Source organism: Scyliorhinus torazame, chromosome 22 (genome assembly GCF_047496885.1).
Source record: "Scyliorhinus torazame isolate Kashiwa2021f chromosome 22, sScyTor2.1, whole genome shotgun sequence".
NCBI lineage: Eukaryota > Metazoa > Chordata > Chondrichthyes > Carcharhiniformes > Scyliorhinidae > Scyliorhinus > Scyliorhinus torazame.
The window spans coordinates 92,275,378-92,295,658 of NC_092728.1; the positions used below are offsets into that span (position 1 = coordinate 92,275,378).

Genomic DNA, 20,281 nt, shown 5'->3' on the forward strand with positions numbered 1-20,281 from the left:
TAGCCCATTGTCAGGCCCTGAATTGGTCGGGGTCGGGGCCGTTTTGCGCCGTCATGAACCTCGGCGGCATTCACGACGGCACGGCCACTTCGGCGCGGGAGTGGAGAATCCCGCCCAAGGTTTGCAATGACTGACCCCCCCCCCACACACACACACACACATACACATACATGCACACACACTCACTCACACTTTACATTCATACAGTAAACATTCATACAGTAAAAGAGGGATAGAGAAAATAAAGACTTATAGTCTAGAGATCACTGAGAAAAGGGGCCGGATTCTCCGGTCCCCGAGCCATGTGTTTCTCGGCAGTGGTGCACGATGGCGGCGGGATTTTCTGTTCCCACCGCCGTCAATAGGAATTCCCATTAAAGACACCAACACTGCTGGGATTATTGGCTGAGATATTGGCCAGAATTCTCCAGAAGTTCGCTGGTGGTGGGATTCTGCGGTCTTGCTGGCAGTGCACCTCCACCCGTGGGATTCCTTGCGGCGTGGGGTGGCTTCAATGGGAATTCCCATTGACAGCGGCGGGAACAGAGAATCCCGCTAGCAGCGAATGCCATGCACCCTCTCTCCACTCAGAAACCTGCGGCTGGGGGGTGGCCAAATAGTCTCGCCCATTCTTTCACGTGGCTTCCAAAGTCCAGAATCAAAGTCCAAATGGCATTCTTTCAAGGGGGGTCAGTGAACTGAAAACCAATGCCAGATAATTCATTTTTCTGTGGTGTTGAATTCATGCAATGAGATCGGCTTGCAGAGATGAATCAGTCTTGTCGACAATGGTCCAGAGTTTCCTATAGAATCAGTGAAGGTGAGGCCAGGTGTCCAACTTTGCTCCAATTTCTTGTCTGTGATGCTCCTAGTCAGACAGCAAAAAGGCAGACTGAAACTTTCAAGTTCAGCAATGCAATATTACTGGTTCCACAAGCCAGAGGTGCATGTCACCTGACTTCAACCTCTCGCCATTGTTTTTGACAAAAGATGTGTATCCATCATTAGAACTATAATTATCATTATAACATCCAACTATAGACCAGTGAGCCTTACTTCTGTTGTGGGCAAAATCTTGGAAAGGTTTATAAGAGATAGGATGTATAATCATCTAGAAAGGAATAATTTGTTGGAGATAGTCAACACGGTTTTGTGAAGGGTAGGTCGTGCCTCACAAAACTTATTGAGTTCTTTGAGAAGGTGACCAAACAGGTGGATGAGGGTAAAGCAGTTAATGTGGTGTATATGAATTTCAGTAAAGCGTTTGATAAGGTTCCCCACGGTAGGCTACTGCAGAAAATACGGAGGCATGGGATTCAGGGTGATTTAGCAGTTTGGATCAGAAATTGGCTAGCTGAAGAAGACACAAGGTGGTGGTTGATGGGAAATGTTCAGACTGGAGTCCAGTTACTAGTGGTGTACCACAAGGATCTGTTTTGGGGCCACTGCTGTTTGTCATTTTTATAAATGACCTGGAGGAGGGCGTAGAAGGATGGGTGAGTAAATTTGCAGATGACACTAAAGTCGGTGGAGTTGTGGACAGTGCGGATGGATGTTACAAGTTACAGAGCGACATAGATAAGCTGCAGCACCGGGCTGAGAGGTGGCAAATGGAGTTTAATGCAGAAAAGTGTGAGGTGATTCATTTTGGAAGGAATAACAGGAGTACTGGGCTAATGGTAAGATTCTTGGCAGTGTGGATGAGCAGAGAGATCTCGGTGTCCATGTACATAGATCCCTGAAAGTTTCCACCCAGGTTGAGAGGGTTGTTAAGAAGGCGTGCGGTGTGTTAGCTTTTATTGGTAGAGGGATTGAGTTTCGGAGCCATGAGGTCATGTTGCAGCTGTACAAAACTCTGGTGCGGCTGCATTTGCAGTATTGCGTGCAATTCTGGTCGCCGCATTATAGGAAGGATGTGGAAGCATTGGAAAGGGTGCAGAGGAGATTTACCAGAATGTTGCCTGGTATGGAGGGAAGATCTTATGAGGAAAGGCTGAGGGACTTGAGGCTGTTTTCATTAGAGAGAAGAAGGTTAAGAGGTGACTTAATTGAGACATACAAGATGATCAGAGGATTGGATAGGATGGATAGTGAGAGCCTTTTTCCTCGGATGGTGATGTCCAGCACGAGGGGTCATAGCTTTAAATTGAGGGGAGATAGATATAGGACAGATGTCTGAGGTAGGTTCTTTACTCAGAGAGTAGTAAGGGTGTGGAATGCCCTGCCTGCAACAGTAGTGGACTCGCCAACACTAAGGGCATTCAAATGGTCATTGGATAGACATATGGATGATAAGGGAATAGTGTAGATGGGCTTTAGAGTGGTTTCACAGGTCGGTGCAACATCGAGGGCCGAAGGGCCTGTACTGCGCTGTAATGTTCTATCACCCATTTCCTGAGATTGTTAAATGTCTCAACCATTAATAATTGAAAGGAAGGCTGTGGCGCCCTTTGTCTTAGCAGATGCACATTCTCCTGTTCGTCAGCCTGGGTTATGAAATACAATGGCCTTTGTATAGCTCTCTTTGAATTTGGTCTGTGCAACACATAGGGGGTCCTCGGTGTCTCTTCAGGAATAATGATGTGCAGGTTCCCCCAATATTGTCAGGTAGTTTCCTTTGTTCAGGGTCACCCACAGATATATATTCAGTCATTTTGGATCTTTATCTAGTTTGAAATTTTTACGGATAACAATGAGCGTCTCTCTATATTTTATGAAAATAATATACAGGGTACGCCTTAATCCCTTACAGTAGGCATAAAACAGTCATTTTTAGGTCAGAAAGATATAATAAATGTCTCACAGAGATCAGTGCTGGGGTCTCAATATTTGGAATTTATAAGAATGATTTGGATGAAGGAACCAAATGTATAGTTGCGAAATTTGCTGTTGACACAAAGATAGATCGGAAAGTAAATTGTGAAGAGGACGTAAGGAGTCTGTAAAGGGATATAGATAGGTTCAGTGAGAGTCAAAATTTGGCAGATGGAGTATAATGTGAAATTGTCCACTTTGGCAGGAGGAATAGAAAAGCAACATCTAAATGGGGAGAGATTGCAGAACTCTGAGATACAGAGGGATCTGGGTTTCCTGGTATATGAATCACAAAAAGTTAGTATAGGGGTGCAAGTGATTTAGAAGGCAAAAGTAATGTTGTTCAATGCGAGGGGAATGGAATATAAAAGTAGGGATGTTTTGTCACAGTTGTACAGGTATTGATGAAATCACATCTGGAGTACTGTACAGTTTTAGTATCCTTATTCAAGAAAGTATTTAATTGCATTAGAAGCAGTTCAGAGAAAGTTCACTCGACAGATTCCTGGGATAAGGGTGTTATCATGTGCAAAAAGGTTGGACAGAATAGAGCTTGCATCCATTGGAGTTTAGGAGAATGAGAGGTCATATTATTGAATGACGGAACAGGCTCAAGGTTCTTAATGGCGTACCCCTGCTCCTAATTCATAAATCCGTATGTTTGCTAGCAGTCAGTTAGTTGTCATAACCAGGTTGGCCATCAATGCCACATTAGTTTAGTTTTGCATTTGTTCCTCCACTACTCCTTTAATTACCTATCTGCCTGATGTCACTTTTCCATTCAGATCTTCATGTGCAGAGTCTCATAATCTTTGCTTCAATTTTACATATGTCACTCTATCACCTTCTAAGAATGCAGATTTACAGTGATTGGCAAAAGATCCAGAGGCAACATGAGGAAATATTTTTCACGCAGCCGGCTGTTCTGATTTATTTTATTCGATCACAGGATATGGGGATCCCTGGCAAGACTGGCATTTTTTGAGAAGGTGGCGGTGAGCTGCCGTTCTTTTGTTATCGTGGTTTGGTCCAACTGAGTGGCTTATTAGGCCACCAGAGGAAAATTTATAGTCAACCACATTACTGTGACCATGAGTCCCAAATAGACCAGACCAGGTAAGGACAGCAGATTTCCTACCTAATAGGACATCAGTGAACCAGATGGGTTTTTACAATAATCCAGTATTATTATAGACACCTTTATTGATTCTAGCCTTTTATACTAGATTTATTTAATTAACTGAATTTAAATTTTCCAGCTGTCCTGGATGAGATTTGAACTAATCCAGTAACACGACTATTATGCTACCGTGCTCAGTCTAGATCAAATCTGCTTGCAAGGGCGGTGGAAAGCGATTCAAAGGTAAAATTCAAAAGAAAATTGGTTAAAACTAGGAAGGGAATAAAAGGCCTATAAATGGAAGGTCTATAAGGAAAGAGTAACAGAGTGGGATTAATTGAATACCTCTAACAAAGAGCCAGCTCGAGTAAAGTAGATTGCAAGGCCTCCTATTGTGCTGTATCATTCTATGATTCTGTAACATCTCTTCAGTTATACCCACACAGACCTTATTTTTACAGATATGTGACACTCTTGTTCATGCTCACTGACCCTTAGCATTACTTTACTTTAGCATTGAATATGGTGTACTTCCAGGCTATGCCTAAACTACTCTCTACCTATATTCTCCAGAAGCATTAAACTTTGTTCTCTGCTTTCTTCAGGTTCTGTCCTACAGAAATGATGTCTGGTCATTAGCCTTGTGTGAATATATCTTGTACCAGAGGTTACATTTCTTCTTCTGGACAGTGAGTTCCATTGTTTATAAAGCAATGGCAGTCACCTCCTAATAGGTGAAGTTGGAAGCCTACCTCCTTTGTGACTACAGTAATTTAAAGTTGCAAAAAATATCAGTAATTAAGAAGGGAAGCGGGGTAGCTGTCTTATAGTGAGCTACTGTTAAATTACAAGTGCACTTTGAAAGTTCTATGTTCTACTTAGTTGGTTCTATATTGCTTTAAGATGTCTCGAAGTAATTAAAAGGCACTTTATAAATATATAAATGTTTCCTTTAAAAATGCGTTAGTATTGTAAAGAAAGGCAGTAATAAACCATCGGCCTTGAGGATGGTCGCAATTCACATACCCTCCAGTTTTTGTTTGGAGTGTGCGGGCCCTTTAAGTTTTTTTGCATATTTGTGCACACTAATTTAAAGGGGCCAATCTACGCATGGCCAGTTTGGAGGGAACATTGGTCACAATGGTTAGATTAAAGGCATGCACTGTAAATGCTACTATTTCCTCTTCGCGCTTTTAGTCTGTCGAGCAGAAATGTGACTGTCAACATGAACTGACAGTGACATGATTTTACTTTAATATGATGTAGTTTCCTGAGAGAAGCCTTGTTTAACCATTTTTCAATAAAACAACTAAACTGCAAGTAAAACACTTGGGCCTAAATATTATTACAATTGTCAGGTACTATGATTTTGCCATATTCCAACCAAGAACTGAACATCTAGCTGGTAGGCATGAAAATATGTTTGTGAATATTAATAGCTGGAAATTTATAAAACTAAATAAAAGCTCACTGCCAGGATTTTCCACCCAACCCACCGTGTGTTTTGCGCCGGCAGAGGCAGCCCGCCATTGGCCGGTGATGGGATCTTCTGGTCCCACCATTGTCAACAGGGTTTCCTATTGAATCCACCTCTCACTGCCGGGAAAACCGTGGTGGGGGTGCGCCGTCGGGGGACCACAAGGCTCCGCCGGTGTGAACGGGCGGGAAATCCCAGCCCATATCTGTTTCCAAAACTGAGATCTATTGGACAGAATGAGGATATAAATTAAAATTACAAGTAACAATGAAAGAGACAGCAGCTCCTAGAATTTATTGAAGCTGGCTCTATGTGCCAAGACTGTTAACCCAATCAATAAATAGAATAATCTTCAGCTGAGCACCTCTGCCAGTCGCTCTCGAGGCTTTTGTTTTCTGACCCTATCACACACTTCAGTGCAGAGTGAGATAAGCCATTCATTTTTGTCCATTTTAATTTTTCTCACTATAATTTTGTATAGTTCATAATGATTGCTGCTATTTAGAAAATGTTAAATGAGGTAGTAATCTTTACTACTATTTCATCTGATAAACTGTAACTGGATTGGCAGATATTGCTAATTTAAACGTTTTCATATGAAGCTCCCCAAGAACGAGTAATATTTCTTTCTTTTGAAAATATTCAAGAGAACGGGAAGCTTAAAATAATATATTTGGGGGCCACATGATGTGAGCGCTGGTTTCAATGTGGAGGCAGTGCTTGTGTCTCTGTTGAGGCAGCACCTATCATATCCCTTAAAATCTTTCTTGCGATGGCATGCAGTGCTGGGCAGTGGCTAATATTCCTAGGTCAGCTCAGGCATCCTCCCTTATGGGTTTTTTTTCTCCTCTTAATCAGGATGAGTAGTGTGCGTTATAAATCCTGGTCTGGTCCAGTGGACTACGGGAAGTTCTCCTTATTCCCGGGGGGAGGGAATCCGGAGCTGTGGTTGGTATCCTGTTGCCCCCTGGAGCATGGGGTGTGCCTTTTCAAAGGCATTTTTTTCCCCATAAATTTAGAATACCCAGTTTTTTTCCCCACTTAATGGGGTAATTTAATGTGGGCAATCCACCTACCTTGGGTTGTGGGGGTGAGACCCACGCAGACACTGGGAGAAGGTGCAAACTCCACATGGACAGTGAGCTGGGGCCGGGATGCTAACCACTGCGCCACCCTGCTGCTCCTTGAAGGCACTTATTAAGAGCATCCTGAGAATTGAGTTTTGCTTCGGAGGTGTTTGAATATCCTCGATATGGACTCTTCTGTGCTCGGGGGACTGGGGTTGAGTCGAGTCTTGTGCTATGGTTGATACCCCAAGGTCAGGATGTTTTCTTGTTTGAATTAATGTTTTTTTCTCTTATTCTTCACTGAATGATGGTTTGGCCGTGATCCTTTTTTATCCCCTGCGATCCATTTTTGTTCTCCTTACTTTTTAAATTTGCTGGGAGGCACTGACGGCATTGGCCATAATCTGAATGTATAGTTGCTGACCTTCGCTGATAAATGTGTGGAATAATGTTGGTCCTGTATTGGGCCCGAGATTGGGGTTATGTTGCGTTGTGTGACGTATGTGTAACATCCTTTTAGAACTGGGGTTCTCGTGTATGTTCTTTGTATTTTTCTTTTTTTCTAAGGGTGGATATAAAGAATCCGTGATTAGTTCCTGCAGGTGTACAGAGAGGTCTTGTATCTGAGGGGATAAAGTTGTGGTGTGTCACTGGTGCCTCTGGCACTACTGGAGCTGAGGGAGATGTGTATTGAGGGGTGCCTGAACATGGCATAAAAAACATCTATCCTGAATGCTCATGGTAGTTGTGAGCAATCACTGCGTGGGAAGGTATGCACCATTTTACCATATTTTCATGGCCGTATCCTGTTTCTCCCCTGATTTCTGGTAGGGCTTGTAGGAGCATCAAGTTATGCCTAATGATTGTATTGACCTAGTTGTACTGTTGTTCTCCTGTCTCCCTCTGTATTCATGTTATTTTGAGACTTTTTTTTCTTGCTGTGCTATACCATTCCTGTGGTTTTGTTCCGATGTTTGTTATCATGTAAAACGTTATTAAATATACTTTAAAAAGTATATAATTGCACACAAAAAGTAAGCTGATATATTTAAGAGCACTCAGCTCAATCTTGATGTCCTCAGTTGCATTAGTCTAGGGCAATTGGCCTGGTGTTTTTCCATTTGCACCACTGTTTTTCAATTTGATTAAACTAACAAGGTGCATACCTTAAATAATTACTCGTTGGTAATATTAAGGTTGAGTCCCACAGTACCTTTTCACAGTAACTTCAATTGAAGCCTACTTGTGACAATAAGCGAATTTCATTTTCATTTTATTTCAAGACTTGCTTTATTGAACTTTGTAGACGGAGAATAAAAACATTCAGGATGTTGAGGGTGTCTCATTAAACTAGCATTTTGATAATATTTCAAACTGGTCAAATAATACTGAGAAATGTATGATTCGAGGTTTGGGGCTTGCAAGGAGATTTCGTGCTGATCATATTTTAGAATTCAATCGATCAACCTTTGATATTAGTAACCAAATGGACACATACCATTCATAAGTAATAATCTGTTTGATGATACTGATATACAGGAGGGAGCCGAACTGACCTAAAATATTAAACAATCCTGTGGACCTTTTGGAGAGTTTTCTTAGTGGAATGAAGGATCCCCACAGTCCTACAATTTTTAAATGCACATTAATGACTGTTATAAAGCAGACCTGTTAAAGATGGACCAGATTTCAAATTTTAGGGTGATTAATTTCTTTACTCTGTTCCTATGAATCTAACCATTTTGTACAAGTGAAGTAGAATGTTGTTTTCTTTATTGTTTGTAAAAATATTTTATAATTATTCTTAAGCAATACAGATAATATCCCACAGTACTTAATTAACTGCTGCGTGAAAACATGCTGAGATATGTTATACAGCATGATCTAAAACGCAATAACATGCTTGTTGTGGACTATAATTAAATAGATCGTATATGTTGTGTGCTGGACTATGTACTGCTTCCCTTGGACTACAGGCAGTGTTGGGAAATCAATGGAGCAGCACTTTTTATTAATTGGGATGTTGATGTGTATTCCCCTGTGATATGTTTAGAAACTACTCTCTTTTCTCACAACAATGTGTAAACAGTACAAAATTACCAAAGTAATGATGTAGGCATCCCTCAAAATGTTTAAATCTTCAGCTCACTGATTTCCACAATGACACATGCTGTGACTAAGTGGTGGTTGATTCCTACTAGAGTCCATTTGCTTCTATTCCTAACCTGTAATTTTGAGCCATGACAACAATAAACCAATGTATAATCTACACACACTCCTCTGTATGGCATCGAAATGTCCTAATATTTATTTGAAAAGCAAATTAATTGTTAATTAGATGGATCAGATCAACTTGATTTGTTCTAGAAAATTATACGGGAACAAAAATAAATTTGAGCACAAATAAACAAAGGAACCATTCCAATTTTTTTGAAGCTTAATAATCCTCTTCTAGGTGGATGTCTTTTCCTGTTTAACAATCTGTGGCGTTTTACACGCTCACGTGGCATCGATTTGATAGCTTAGGAGCAAAAGCTGATAAGTGAGGAAAATGGGATATCAAAAGGTTTTGGCAGCGATCTAACAAGTGCCGGGAATAACCCGTCCATCTAACAGCACTTTGCTGCTATTTCGGGCTGCAGCAGGGATCCCTCCCCCCACCCTCAATGCCGCACTTAGCATCATTTCCTCCACTGAGGATCTCCGAGAACAAACCCGCTATCTAATGGCATGGTTGTTATTTCGAGCCCCAGCGGGGATCGCCCATGAGGCTGCATTTAGAGTCATTTCTTGCACTGAGGAGCTCTGACGAGCATTGCCAAAGTGCCCAGGTGGCACCAACAGTGCTAGGGTGCCAGCCTGCCCAGAGGCCCACCACCTAGGGGCGTCCGATTTCCTGGGATTCCTCAAGTGCCGTTCCGCCTGGTCCCATTTGTGGGGACCAATGCTGAATGGTGCCTGGCTGGTGTCTCCTTGGCAAGGCTGATAGATGCTGGGTGACCGTTCGATCTGGCGTCAGCGCGGCTAAGTGGGTTTTAAAATTCACTTAACCATGCGAGACTGGGTCCCGCGCATTATGGCCCACTGAGATCTAACTAGATCTCGTGAAGCGTAATGGCTGCCGGGAATCCCAGGGGTGGCCCCTCCCAGATCCGCCGTCCGCAGCCCGATCAGATTCCGGCAGGACGCAGTTGGTAAATCGCACCCTTTATGTTAATGCTTTTAAAGGAAACAGAACAATATCCTTAGTTGTTTAAGAATGAACTCCCTTCAAGGTAAGTACTGAAAATAGAAAGTAGATTATTACTTCCACTTGTTTAAGCATTATTTGTAAAAGAAAAATTCTTACTTGAAGTATCTCAACATGGAGTTCAATTTCATCGCTGAAATGCTGGGGTGGGTACACTGTGTTGGTGTTAGCCAATGAAGTCCCCTAAGAGTGTTTATCTTTTAAAAAACTGATCAGAATGGAATTGGTTATTTTCGAGATACGTTGATTGTGGGTTCCTCTTTTCCTCTCTGCATCTTTGCCAAGCATTATGCTAAGCTGTGACTAGATGATTGAAGGAAAATTAAGACTGTCCTATCAGTAGAAAAAATACTCTATCGGAACAGATCACTACAGGGCATGACACTGTTAACAAAGACTAATTTAACCTCAAGCCTAGAGGTGATTTTGCCATGGAGACTTTCAGAATATTTCAATCAACTGCTGGGTGAAAACCACTTGTTAAATGATCAAAGTATATTATATTGCATAATCGCAAAGGCAACAAAGAGCTATTCTGGATTATAATGAAGGATTGTATGCTGTATACCTGACAACCTGATAGCCAATTCTGGTGACACCTTGTGGCCCAGAACTGGTTATGTAAATTCGGAAATGATGGAGTAGCTGTGATATTCATTTTACCTGGCTGTTGTCAGGGATTAATAATGATTTCTGTGGATGGTGCTTGAATCCTTCATTCACGTGTGTGCAGTGGATCCTGACAGCTCTCAGCCGGAATCCTAAAGGGAATTTAGAGGCGGAATGTCTCATCACAGAAAAAAAATGGCATTAAATACATTTTGCCCCACAGCAAATGTGCCTCATGTCAGTCGAGGAAGGAGCTGAGGGTCAGTCCAGACAGATGGGATGAAAGTTTCTTTCCTCTGGTAAGCATAAAGGGTCCTTACAGAAATGAATTTTGGCATTGAGATACCCTCAATTACAACTCGAGAGAGATGATTGGTAATACAAAGGCTTTAATTAGCAGAGAACCAGTCAGCTACCGAGAAGTGTGCTCACTGCACACTGCCCACTGGACATTACCTTATATATGGCTCCCTGGGGGGTGGAGCTGGAGGCGGAGTCCCCCAGGGTTCCAAACCCGGTCTTAAAGGGATCATTACATTAAAGGTGCAGTAACCATTCATCACAGGCATGCAATCAGCTTCACGTCTATAACATAAAACTGTCCAAATTTAAGTTATAATTGGGCAGTCTCATTCAAAGAGGCTATTAGGGTAGGTGGGCAATGGGAATGTGCTGTTTGGAGTTGGGAGTTGTCTTTCTCAGGTGAGAACTAAACCACGTTTGCTGGAGCAGTATGTGGAGTGCTCTACACTGCACCTCACTTTGTACAACAGACCAGAAATGATTGATATTGTCACTGGATGCAAAGAGGACATATTTTATTTCCTGCTTATGGTCACTCTTCCCTGACAAGAATACAAAAGAAATTAAGATTGGAGGAGACTACCACACATTTCCCAGCTGAAAGAGGAGATGGGTAGGCATGATGGGAGAAGAAATTAAAGAAAAATGAGCTCCAAAGTAGATCTAAAGAGATAAGTGAGCTACTCTTTCAGCCTTCTATGCACACAGCCAAAAACTGATTCAATTCCGGATGGTTTTAACTACACAAAAGCTTGGCTTAGCTTCTACATGTTACAGGATCAACAAGAAAGTAAACAATTGAAGTCTTTGAGAATGATGAAATATGCATGGCTATCTGTGACAGGCAGATAAAGTAAAGCAATTAGGCACGTAATCCGAGTGGTAGGCAGCAGCAGCCCCAAGCTCTCTATTAGTTAATGTAGTTTGTACCTCCTCATCCCATCAAATCAGCTAACACTTCCACTAATTGGTTCATGAATTATACAACTCCCATTATAATTTAATCACCAATAAACATTTTGGGCTGGTGTAGAGTGTATCTCTCATTAATTCGTTAATTTAAGCAGATGGAAGGGTGATCGGATGAACGGGTGGCATACATTGCCTGAGGCAGAGAAAAAGTGGACAAATAAAATATAAAATAAAGGGAGGGAGAAATCTTTCAGGATTTCAGTTGTCAGAAACCCAATCTTCAAGCTGACAGCCGCCTTCCTCTCTGACACTGAAATTGAGTGACAGAATCATATCAGCGCTTGTCAACTGCCTAAACATCAGGCTGGTTGGTAAACAGAGCACAATGTAAATTAATTCTCATCTTACAACCCTTTCTCTGTTCCATGAATATTTCAGCACAGGCAGCATAAATATTAATACTAATAGCTTTGCTCAGTAGTTATTATTTCTGTTTTATGACAAATATTCATAAAATATTCAGGACCTTTTAGAACATTTACACAGTTGAATGTGAGATTGCCAGCTTCCAGGGAAGTTTGAACATATTGGGGTGCTCTTGATGTTTTTTTCCAAATTAATTTATAATGAATGGTTAAAAATGTAATCAATTTTGTGCAGTGATTCACCAAAATATACATTGGGATTATTGCTAGATTCTTGCAACAGGTCGCCTTTTTTTTCTTTTCTTTTCTTTTTAATTGGATTCATGAGTTTTATATCTGATGTTGTAATTTGCTTGAAGTACTTGCTAATTTAGCTGTTAATGGCAGCCAAATACAGTGTCTCTTCAGCCCCTGGAGAGATTTTATTCACAACTGGGGTAGATTTGTCACAATCAATTATGACTTAAACAAGAAATGGCCAGCGGGGGCTGTGCTGGAGGAACTCGATCTCTGAGACAGGGCCAGTACAGCTGGTATCTGAGCATTTCTCGATGCACCAACCGCCTGAAAGAAGCAACCAAATAATACCAAATATGATGTATTTAGACTTTTCCAAAAGGGCTATTGGGTACATGAATTATTACGGTTCCATTAAGATCACTTCTTGTGTAAATTGTGAACATTATTAAGCATTGTATGCACCCTTTATACTTCGCATTTTTGTTCCTGTAAAGAATTTTTAATCAAGTTTTAGTTTTCTGGACTTTTAGATACTTTTGTTTAAAATTAAATAACAGTAGGATTATTTTTCGTTATTACAGTCTGACAAGAATGCAATGCATTCTTTAATCATTATGCTTAGTGCCACTCAGGGAGTATGGTACAGTCTTTAAGACAGTCTTACAGTAAGCTTACTTGATTTCACCCTTCTTGTGGAAATGTGACTGTCCTATCTTATTGTCATTTGGCTGCATTGCACATACCTTAAAAACATTTCAGCTTGATTCTTTTTGAGCTCTTTCTCCTAAATAATTTGAAGTTTTGTGTTATCTACATTACTTACATCCACATGTCACCTTAGCTGCCTGACCTTCAATTATAGCATTGCCTAATGGAAATTTGAGAAAAGAGTGAAATTAAAGATTTTAGTGGGTATTATCCTTTTCAGTTGATACAGAGAAGGTGTACAAAAGGGATTGATGCACACAATTAGAGTTTATTCTGGGATACCTCTACAATGCAATTAGTTGCTGCCTTGTTCTGACCAGAATGCAGTTCTGATATATAAACCTTCCACAAACCCAGACTAGTTATTTTCTTTGCCTGATTTGCTGTTTCTTTAAAGGGTGTTTTTTCTCGATGTTCCTGATGATGCTGCCATTGAGCGTCTCACAGTGAGGTTGACGGATCCCGTTACAGGTGAAAGGTCAGTGATTCTCTTTTTCAAAATGATCAATTGTGTAAGCCATTTTACGCCATAGATTTAGCCACAAGGTCTGTGCAGTACATTTTTATGTTTATCATCAAAGAAGTAAAAGAGGAATATAAACATTTGATGTTTTATCAGTTTCATTGATTTTACACATTGGTAGCTAAAACTTTACTGATTGTATTTTCCACCTATATATCAGATGTAATATATATTTATTATAATAATTAAATTTGAAGTCCCTGCCTTCCTAGCTACCAAGTTTATATTTCATTGGGATGTCTAATAGCGGTATATAGGGGAAAGGTAACTCCCGCTAGAGTACTGTATTTTTAGATCTTGTTGCCCAGTACCTGGGGGTATTTTTTGTTTAAAATCCCACTTGATTGATGGGAGAAGGTGCCTCCATAAAGGAAATGCCCTGAAGGACCAGGATAAAGAAACTTGAAGGCAGAAATTTCCCGATTGAATCGGAGGCTTCTCTCGGCTCTTTGGTGAGGAAAGTGCCGGAGGCTGCTGCTGCTGAGACTAACTTCACTAACGGACAAGATTCTTACTGGCATCTTAGTGGCAGAATTCGAGAAGCAAAGGAGGGTTATGTCCAGGGACCTCCATAAGTCGATGGAAGATGCCCTGGCTCCCATTAGTCAGCGTTGGAAAAGACCAACGAGACAATAAACCGCATGGCGCTGCGATAAAGGGCGTGGAGGTGGCTCTCTCCCTCTACCCCGAGGCAGAGCGACAGATTACCCCTCTGGAAGTGTGATGTCTCAGATGTGTGAATAAAGCACTGAAGGCCAAAGTGGATGATTTAGAAAATCGTTCCAAGAAGCAGAATATTCAAATTGTGGGGTTGCCGGAGAAAATGGGAGGCCCAACTCCCGCAGAATTATTTTCGAAGATGTTTGGGAAGATGGTGGGGGGAGAGTGGATACACATCCTCTCCTGATCTGGATCGAGTCCACCGGACACTCCAACATAAGTCCTGCCCCAATGAACCACCATGAGCTATTCTTGTGAGGTTCCACAGCTTCCAGGGAAAGAAACAGGCCTTGAGATGGGCTAAGAAACATCCTGCCTATAAATTGGAAGGCCACACCATCAGGCTTTATCAAGACGTTGGTGCGGAACTGGCAAGGAAGCAGGTGGTGTTTAACAAGGCTAATGCCGCCCTGTAAAGAGTGGAGTATGATTTGAGAAGGCACACTCGGACAGCTCAGACTGACCTTTGAGGCGAAAGACTATTTGTTCGATGCGCAGGAGGAGGCGGAATTGTAAAAATATATGGGCTGGGTGCTAGTCGGTGGAGATTTCTGTGAGGTTTTTGGATGTTGGGGAGCATGTGGGTAAGGGGAGATTGTTGGATTTCCTTGTACATGTTTGTATTTCTTTATTCCTGTGTGGTATGAGTGTTTTGAAAGTTGGATTTGGGTGGGGTTTGGGGTTTTACTGTTATGGGGGTTTTGTTCTTGGTGCTATAACTGTTATGGGAAATATACAGCTCCCACTGGAGTACGGTTTTTTAAGGGTTTTTTGGTGACGGTGACTGCAGATTGTCCTTTGTTCTGTCTTGCTGGTGGGTTTGGCTGGTGCCTGTACTTTCTAAGAAGTAGTTGGTGGAAATGGCAACATCTGGATTGAGGGGGGGAGGAGGGGAGGTCCCCAGATCAGTTGGTCACCTGAAATTTAAAGGGGTTCAATAGCCCAGTGAAAAGATTGAGGGTATTTGCTCACCTTACAAGTTTGAATGCCGACGTGGTGTTTCTGAAGGACAGTCATTTGCGGGTAAGAGTCCAGACAAGGTTGTGGAATGGGTTGGGTGGATCAGGTATTTCACTTAGGCTTTGATGGTAGGGCCCGGGGGGGGGGGCTGCTTTATTAACAAGTTGCTATTCTCCGTTCCTGAATTTGATTTGCGTCAGCTAATCTTGGGGGGGGGGTGACATAAACTGTGTTCTTGACCTGAGGTTGGATCGATCCAGGCCCAAATCTCTGACACCATCAGGTGTGGCAAAAGTGATGTTGGCTTTTATGGAGCAGAGGTTGGGGAGAGGCGGGGGGAGGGGGTGTGCATATCTGTGGCGTTTTTTGCATCAAAGGGATAAAGATTTTTCTTTCTTTTCCCATGTCCATCAGGTTTACTCACATATTGACATTTTTGTGGTGGGTAGATCTGTCCTCCCGTGAGTGAAGTGGATGTGACATTTGGTGATTGTGATTTCAGATCATGCCCCACATTTTATGGATTTGATAGGTTTGTGTCAGGTCCCTCTCAATGCCCGCCAGGGAGATTGGATATGGCGGTTGTTAGCAGACAAAAGATTTGTCCTCCGCTATTGGGGAATATATTAAATTTAATAAAAGTGAGTCTGTCTCGGCGACACGGTGGCCCAGTGGTTAGCACTGCTTCCTACGGCGCTGAGGACCCGGGTTCGATCCCGGCTCCGTGTCACTGTCCGTGTGGAGTTTGCACATTCTCCCCGTGTTTGCATGGGTTTCACCCCCACAACCCAAAGATGTGCAGGGGAGGTGGATTGGCCACTCTAAATTGCCCCTTAATTGGAAAAAAATAATTGGGTACTCGAAATTTATAAAGAAAAAGGGAGTCTATCTCACTTATTACTTCGTGGGAAGCCCTTAAGTTAGTCATCGGGGGAGATAATTTCCTACAAAACACACATGGAAAGGACTGCAAGGCTGGAGCATGGGCAGTTTATCCCTTTGATATTAGAAATGTTCAATGACTCCTTGTCCCGGGGTTTGTTGCCCATTAAACTTGCACAGGCCTCTGTTTACCTTATTCTGAAGAGGGATAAGGTCCCTATGGAATTTGAGTCATTTCGACCCACCTCTCTTTTCAATACTAAATTACTCGCAAAAGTGCTGGCGTGGCGGTTGGGGCCCTGCCTCCCAGAGGTGAGCACAAAAGACCAGACATGCTTCGTCAAGGGTTGATACTTGTCGGCCAATGTATGTTGGCTGTTAAATATTGTCCTTTCCCCCTCTTAAGTACCCGAACCAGAGGTGATTGTTTCCAAGGACGCTGAAAAGGTGTTTGATAAGGTGGAGTGGGGATGTCTCTTTGAGGTTTTCGGGCGATTTTGTTTTGGGCAAAAGTTCATATCCTAGAGTAGTTTACTGTATAGGGCCACCACTGCTGGTGTTCGCACAAATGCCTTGAGCTTGGGTTATTTTCTGCTGAATAGGGGTATGAGGAAGGGATGTCCATTGTCTCTGCTTCTATTTGCTTTAGCAATTAAACCGCTGGCCCTAGCGTTAAGATCTTCCAGGAAGTAGAAGGGGATAAATCAGGAAGGGAGGGAGCATAGGGTATGCTTGTCTGCAGATGATCTGCTTCTTTATATTGTGGACCCAGTTTCCGCTATGGATGAGATAATGAAGCTCCTTTCCTTTTGGCTCCTTCTCTGGATATAAGTTGAATTTGGACAAGAGCGAATACTTTCTAGTTAACCACCCCCAGAGAGGGGGCAACCTACCTGGGGATATTGCCTTTTCACCTGGCCAGATCTAGCTTTTGTTATCTGGGAATCCATTTGGCCCACGGTTGGGCCTCTGTCAAGGGGGTCGGTAGAAGAGTCCTAACTAAGATGGCAGCCATTCATTTCCTTTTTTAAAGAGTTAGTCACTGTCAGTTGTTAAGGGGGTTTTAGTTCAATATTGGGGGGTGTTAAGATTGGATGTGTTATTGTTGATTATGCTCCTATTACATTGTAACTTGAAGCATCTGTTTTATATAATATATTATTTTGTTAAAATGAAAAAGTTTTCAAGAAAATAATATATTTAAAAAATAAATTTAGAATACCCAATTATTTCTTTTCCAATTAAGGGGCAATTTAATGTGGTCAATCCACCTAGCTGCACGTCCTTTGGGTTTTGGGGGTGAATCCCACACAAACACGGGGAGAATATGCAAACTCCACACGGACCCGGGGCCAGGATCGAACCTGGGTCCTCAGCGTTGTGAGGCAGTAGTGCTAGCCACCGTGCCGCCCCCAAAAATATATTTTTTAAAGTTTATATTTCCTTGTTACCTACCAATCTGCAAACCAGTAAAAATCACCTTTTAAAAGTGGGATAACCCAACTGCCTCATGACGCCAAGGACCCAGATTCGATCCAAGGACCCAGATTCGATCCCAGACCCAGGTCACTGTCTGTGTGGAGTTTGCACATTCTACCTGTGTTTGCATGGGTCTCACCCCCACAACCCAAAGATGTGCAGGGTAGATAGATTGGCCACACTAAATTGGCCCTTAATTGGAAAAAAATAATTGGGTACTTTAAAATTATACTTAAAAACTTTTTTAAAAAATCATCTTTTAATATTTATACTTTAAAGCATTTTCAAAATGTTGAAACTTGTATTTGTTACGCCCTTAAACTTATATAATAAACACAATCCTAATTTTTCAAGAACCTTGCCTTTAATAAAGGAGAGGGGAGTTCGAAGAGTAAATGAAAGAAGACGTTTATTTATAAGAACAACTATTTACATGAGGCCTGGTTATACCTCACCTGGTCCTCTCTCTGTGTCGGTCAGTTCCTGACTGGTTGACCTTTTAAACAACAGGTTTGTAGGTTAGTTAGCAGGGGAGCTCACACTCCTCGAGCCACATGGGGAAAACAATCGACCTGGCCCCATGTGTCCCGTGCAGGTTATTTCATTGCCATCACTATATCCTCTTATTTCTAGTAATATCCTTTTAAATCACTGCATTCCTTTTTATTAGTTTTAATATCCTTTTTAGAATGGGTATCCAAAATAACACCATGGTCTGTGATCAAGGAAACTGTGGTATATGATCTGTAGGATGAAGCTAAGGATGAGAAGTTAATGGAGTATTTTTGACTTGTTGACTACCCAACAGCAATTTCAGCCACTTCCTCTTCCTCTTTTCCTTCAGTCTAAGCCAGGTACAGCACCAACCTCCTGTAGTCTCAGTCCCCTCACCACGTACTCCTGGTCATAAGCTAAGTTTCAAACTCCAAGGGCTGGATTCTTCCAAAATATGTCCCCATGCCGGCGTAAGAGGCTGGAGTTTTACTCCAGAGATTCCTGGAAAAAAGATCAGCTAATTCAAAGCCCTGCAGGGGGCTAGCAGGGACCCGGAGTGATTCACGCAGATTTAGCTGCGGATACGGACCCCCGCACTTCCTGTTCAGAGTCCGTGCATGTGCATGGCGGCGGCTTTAGCGGCTGCGCCGAGCTCCATGGCGGACTCGGATCGCGGAGCCACACACAAAAATTAGACCCCCCCAATCGGCCGCGTGCCCGAGCATCTAACCGAGTGGATCTAATTAACCTCTAAGGCCCCCATCCTGGTGTCCGATCCTCCCCGCCCCCCACCAGGGCGGCCACCGGACTGAGTCTGCAGCCGCCACGCCAGCATCCCGACTGTCAATAGATGGTTAGTTCCACGCCGTCGGGATCTCGGCTGGTTGGGAGCAGAGGATCACTGGGCTGGCCTATGTCAATGGGACCCCAGTCATGGGGCATACTCCGCGATCACGCCGAATCTTGGGTCCCGGAGAGTCGCCAAAGCGGCGGCGGGTCCGATTTTGGTGTGAAAGTGGATTCTCCACCCCTGCGCCGAACGCGATTTTGGCGCGAGGCTGCGGAGAATCCAGCCACATATTCATTATCTGCTTCTTCCACCTCTTCAATAATATCCTTCTCTATATCATCAATGATATTACCAAAATGCTGACAGTGCTTTTATTCTTTAATACCCAGCCCTTTGTGGATGCGTTGGTAAGTGGGAAGGCTGGCTGAATAGCGCGGAAGGTATCGGGTGGCTTGCTGGAAATCTTCCACCTACCATGCCATTTAGCCAGTGGTGGGAAAGATTGGCTGCAGTATGAACCCAATTGCCCAATTAATGCATCTTTCTGCCCCATCTACCTTACTTTGAGGGTGCCCAGCCATCGATGCATCCTCACCCTGCAGGTGGAACCCCAGCAATGATCACTGCCAGCAATGCTTCCTCTTATTGAGGTGGCAATGTGCTGACCCAGGGTCCCACCACTGGCCAAAACTGGCTCACCTCCCATTTCCAACTCCGGCTGTGGAACATCTGCTTAAAATTCCAGCCCATTTTTCAGGTCATGGTGGAAATGCCAAGGTGGTTAGAAGACAGGAGTGAGATTTCAGGTACCTGGAGGCCTGAAACTTTAGAAAATGGTCCTCATTTGGTAAGGCCCCAAGTGTTTGGGAAATTGGGAAGCAATAGCAAGGGTAATGGGCCAAAGTGGCCTGAGGAACCTGGTGGAGAGCTCTCTCTCTTCCTGCCCACGACAAAGGAACCATTAAAAATAAATTTACATAGCTGGACCGCTTCCAGCCTTGGATCCATAAGTCCTTAGCTTTCCCCAGCATCGTGCACAGGCTTGAAATGTGGTTGACTCTTAAATGCCTTCTGAAATGGCCTAGCAAGCCACTCAGTTGTATTCAACAGCTACGAAAATACAAAAAAGGAATGAAACCGGAAGGACCACCCAGCAAGGACTGCAGCAGTCCAGGAAGCTGTGGTATAGCTCTCCGTTAACATTTGGGGCCTGGCAGAACCTCATGCGTGCACCACTGAGAGTCCTGAAAACCTGGCAACGCCACATGCTCATTCCTGCTTCTCTGTGGTAAATGTAGAGCAAAGGGTTAACATCAGAAGCGTACACGATGCTGATTTAATAATGTCAGAGCACATGACTAAGAGAGATCTGGAAGACGAGAAGCTCTAACCTCGCATGGAGCTCCAAATGCATAAATGCTTGCTGTAAATAAAGTTATGGTTAAAGAGACTACATACGTGAACAGCGTACTTTTGGGAGACTAGGAAATCCCCTAAACCCTGTATA

The 20,281-nt window shown here is 42.8% G+C and overlaps 1 protein-coding gene across 3 annotated transcripts in view; it reads left to right on the forward strand.

The window, feature by feature from the left end:
- Positions 1-20,281, forward strand: part of ak8 (adenylate kinase 8) — a 257,899-nt gene that overhangs the window by 218,890 nt on the left and 18,728 nt on the right. For 2 of the 3 annotated variants that reach the window (XM_072488581.1, XM_072488579.1), the window contains one exon: positions 13,323-13,403. The exons of the other annotated variant lie outside the window; for it this stretch is intronic. In XM_072488581.1, coding sequence (XP_072344682.1) covers positions 13,323-13,403 — 81 coding nt within the window. The remainder of the gene's footprint in view (positions 1-13,322; positions 13,404-20,281) is intronic. 3 annotated transcript variants of the gene reach the window in all.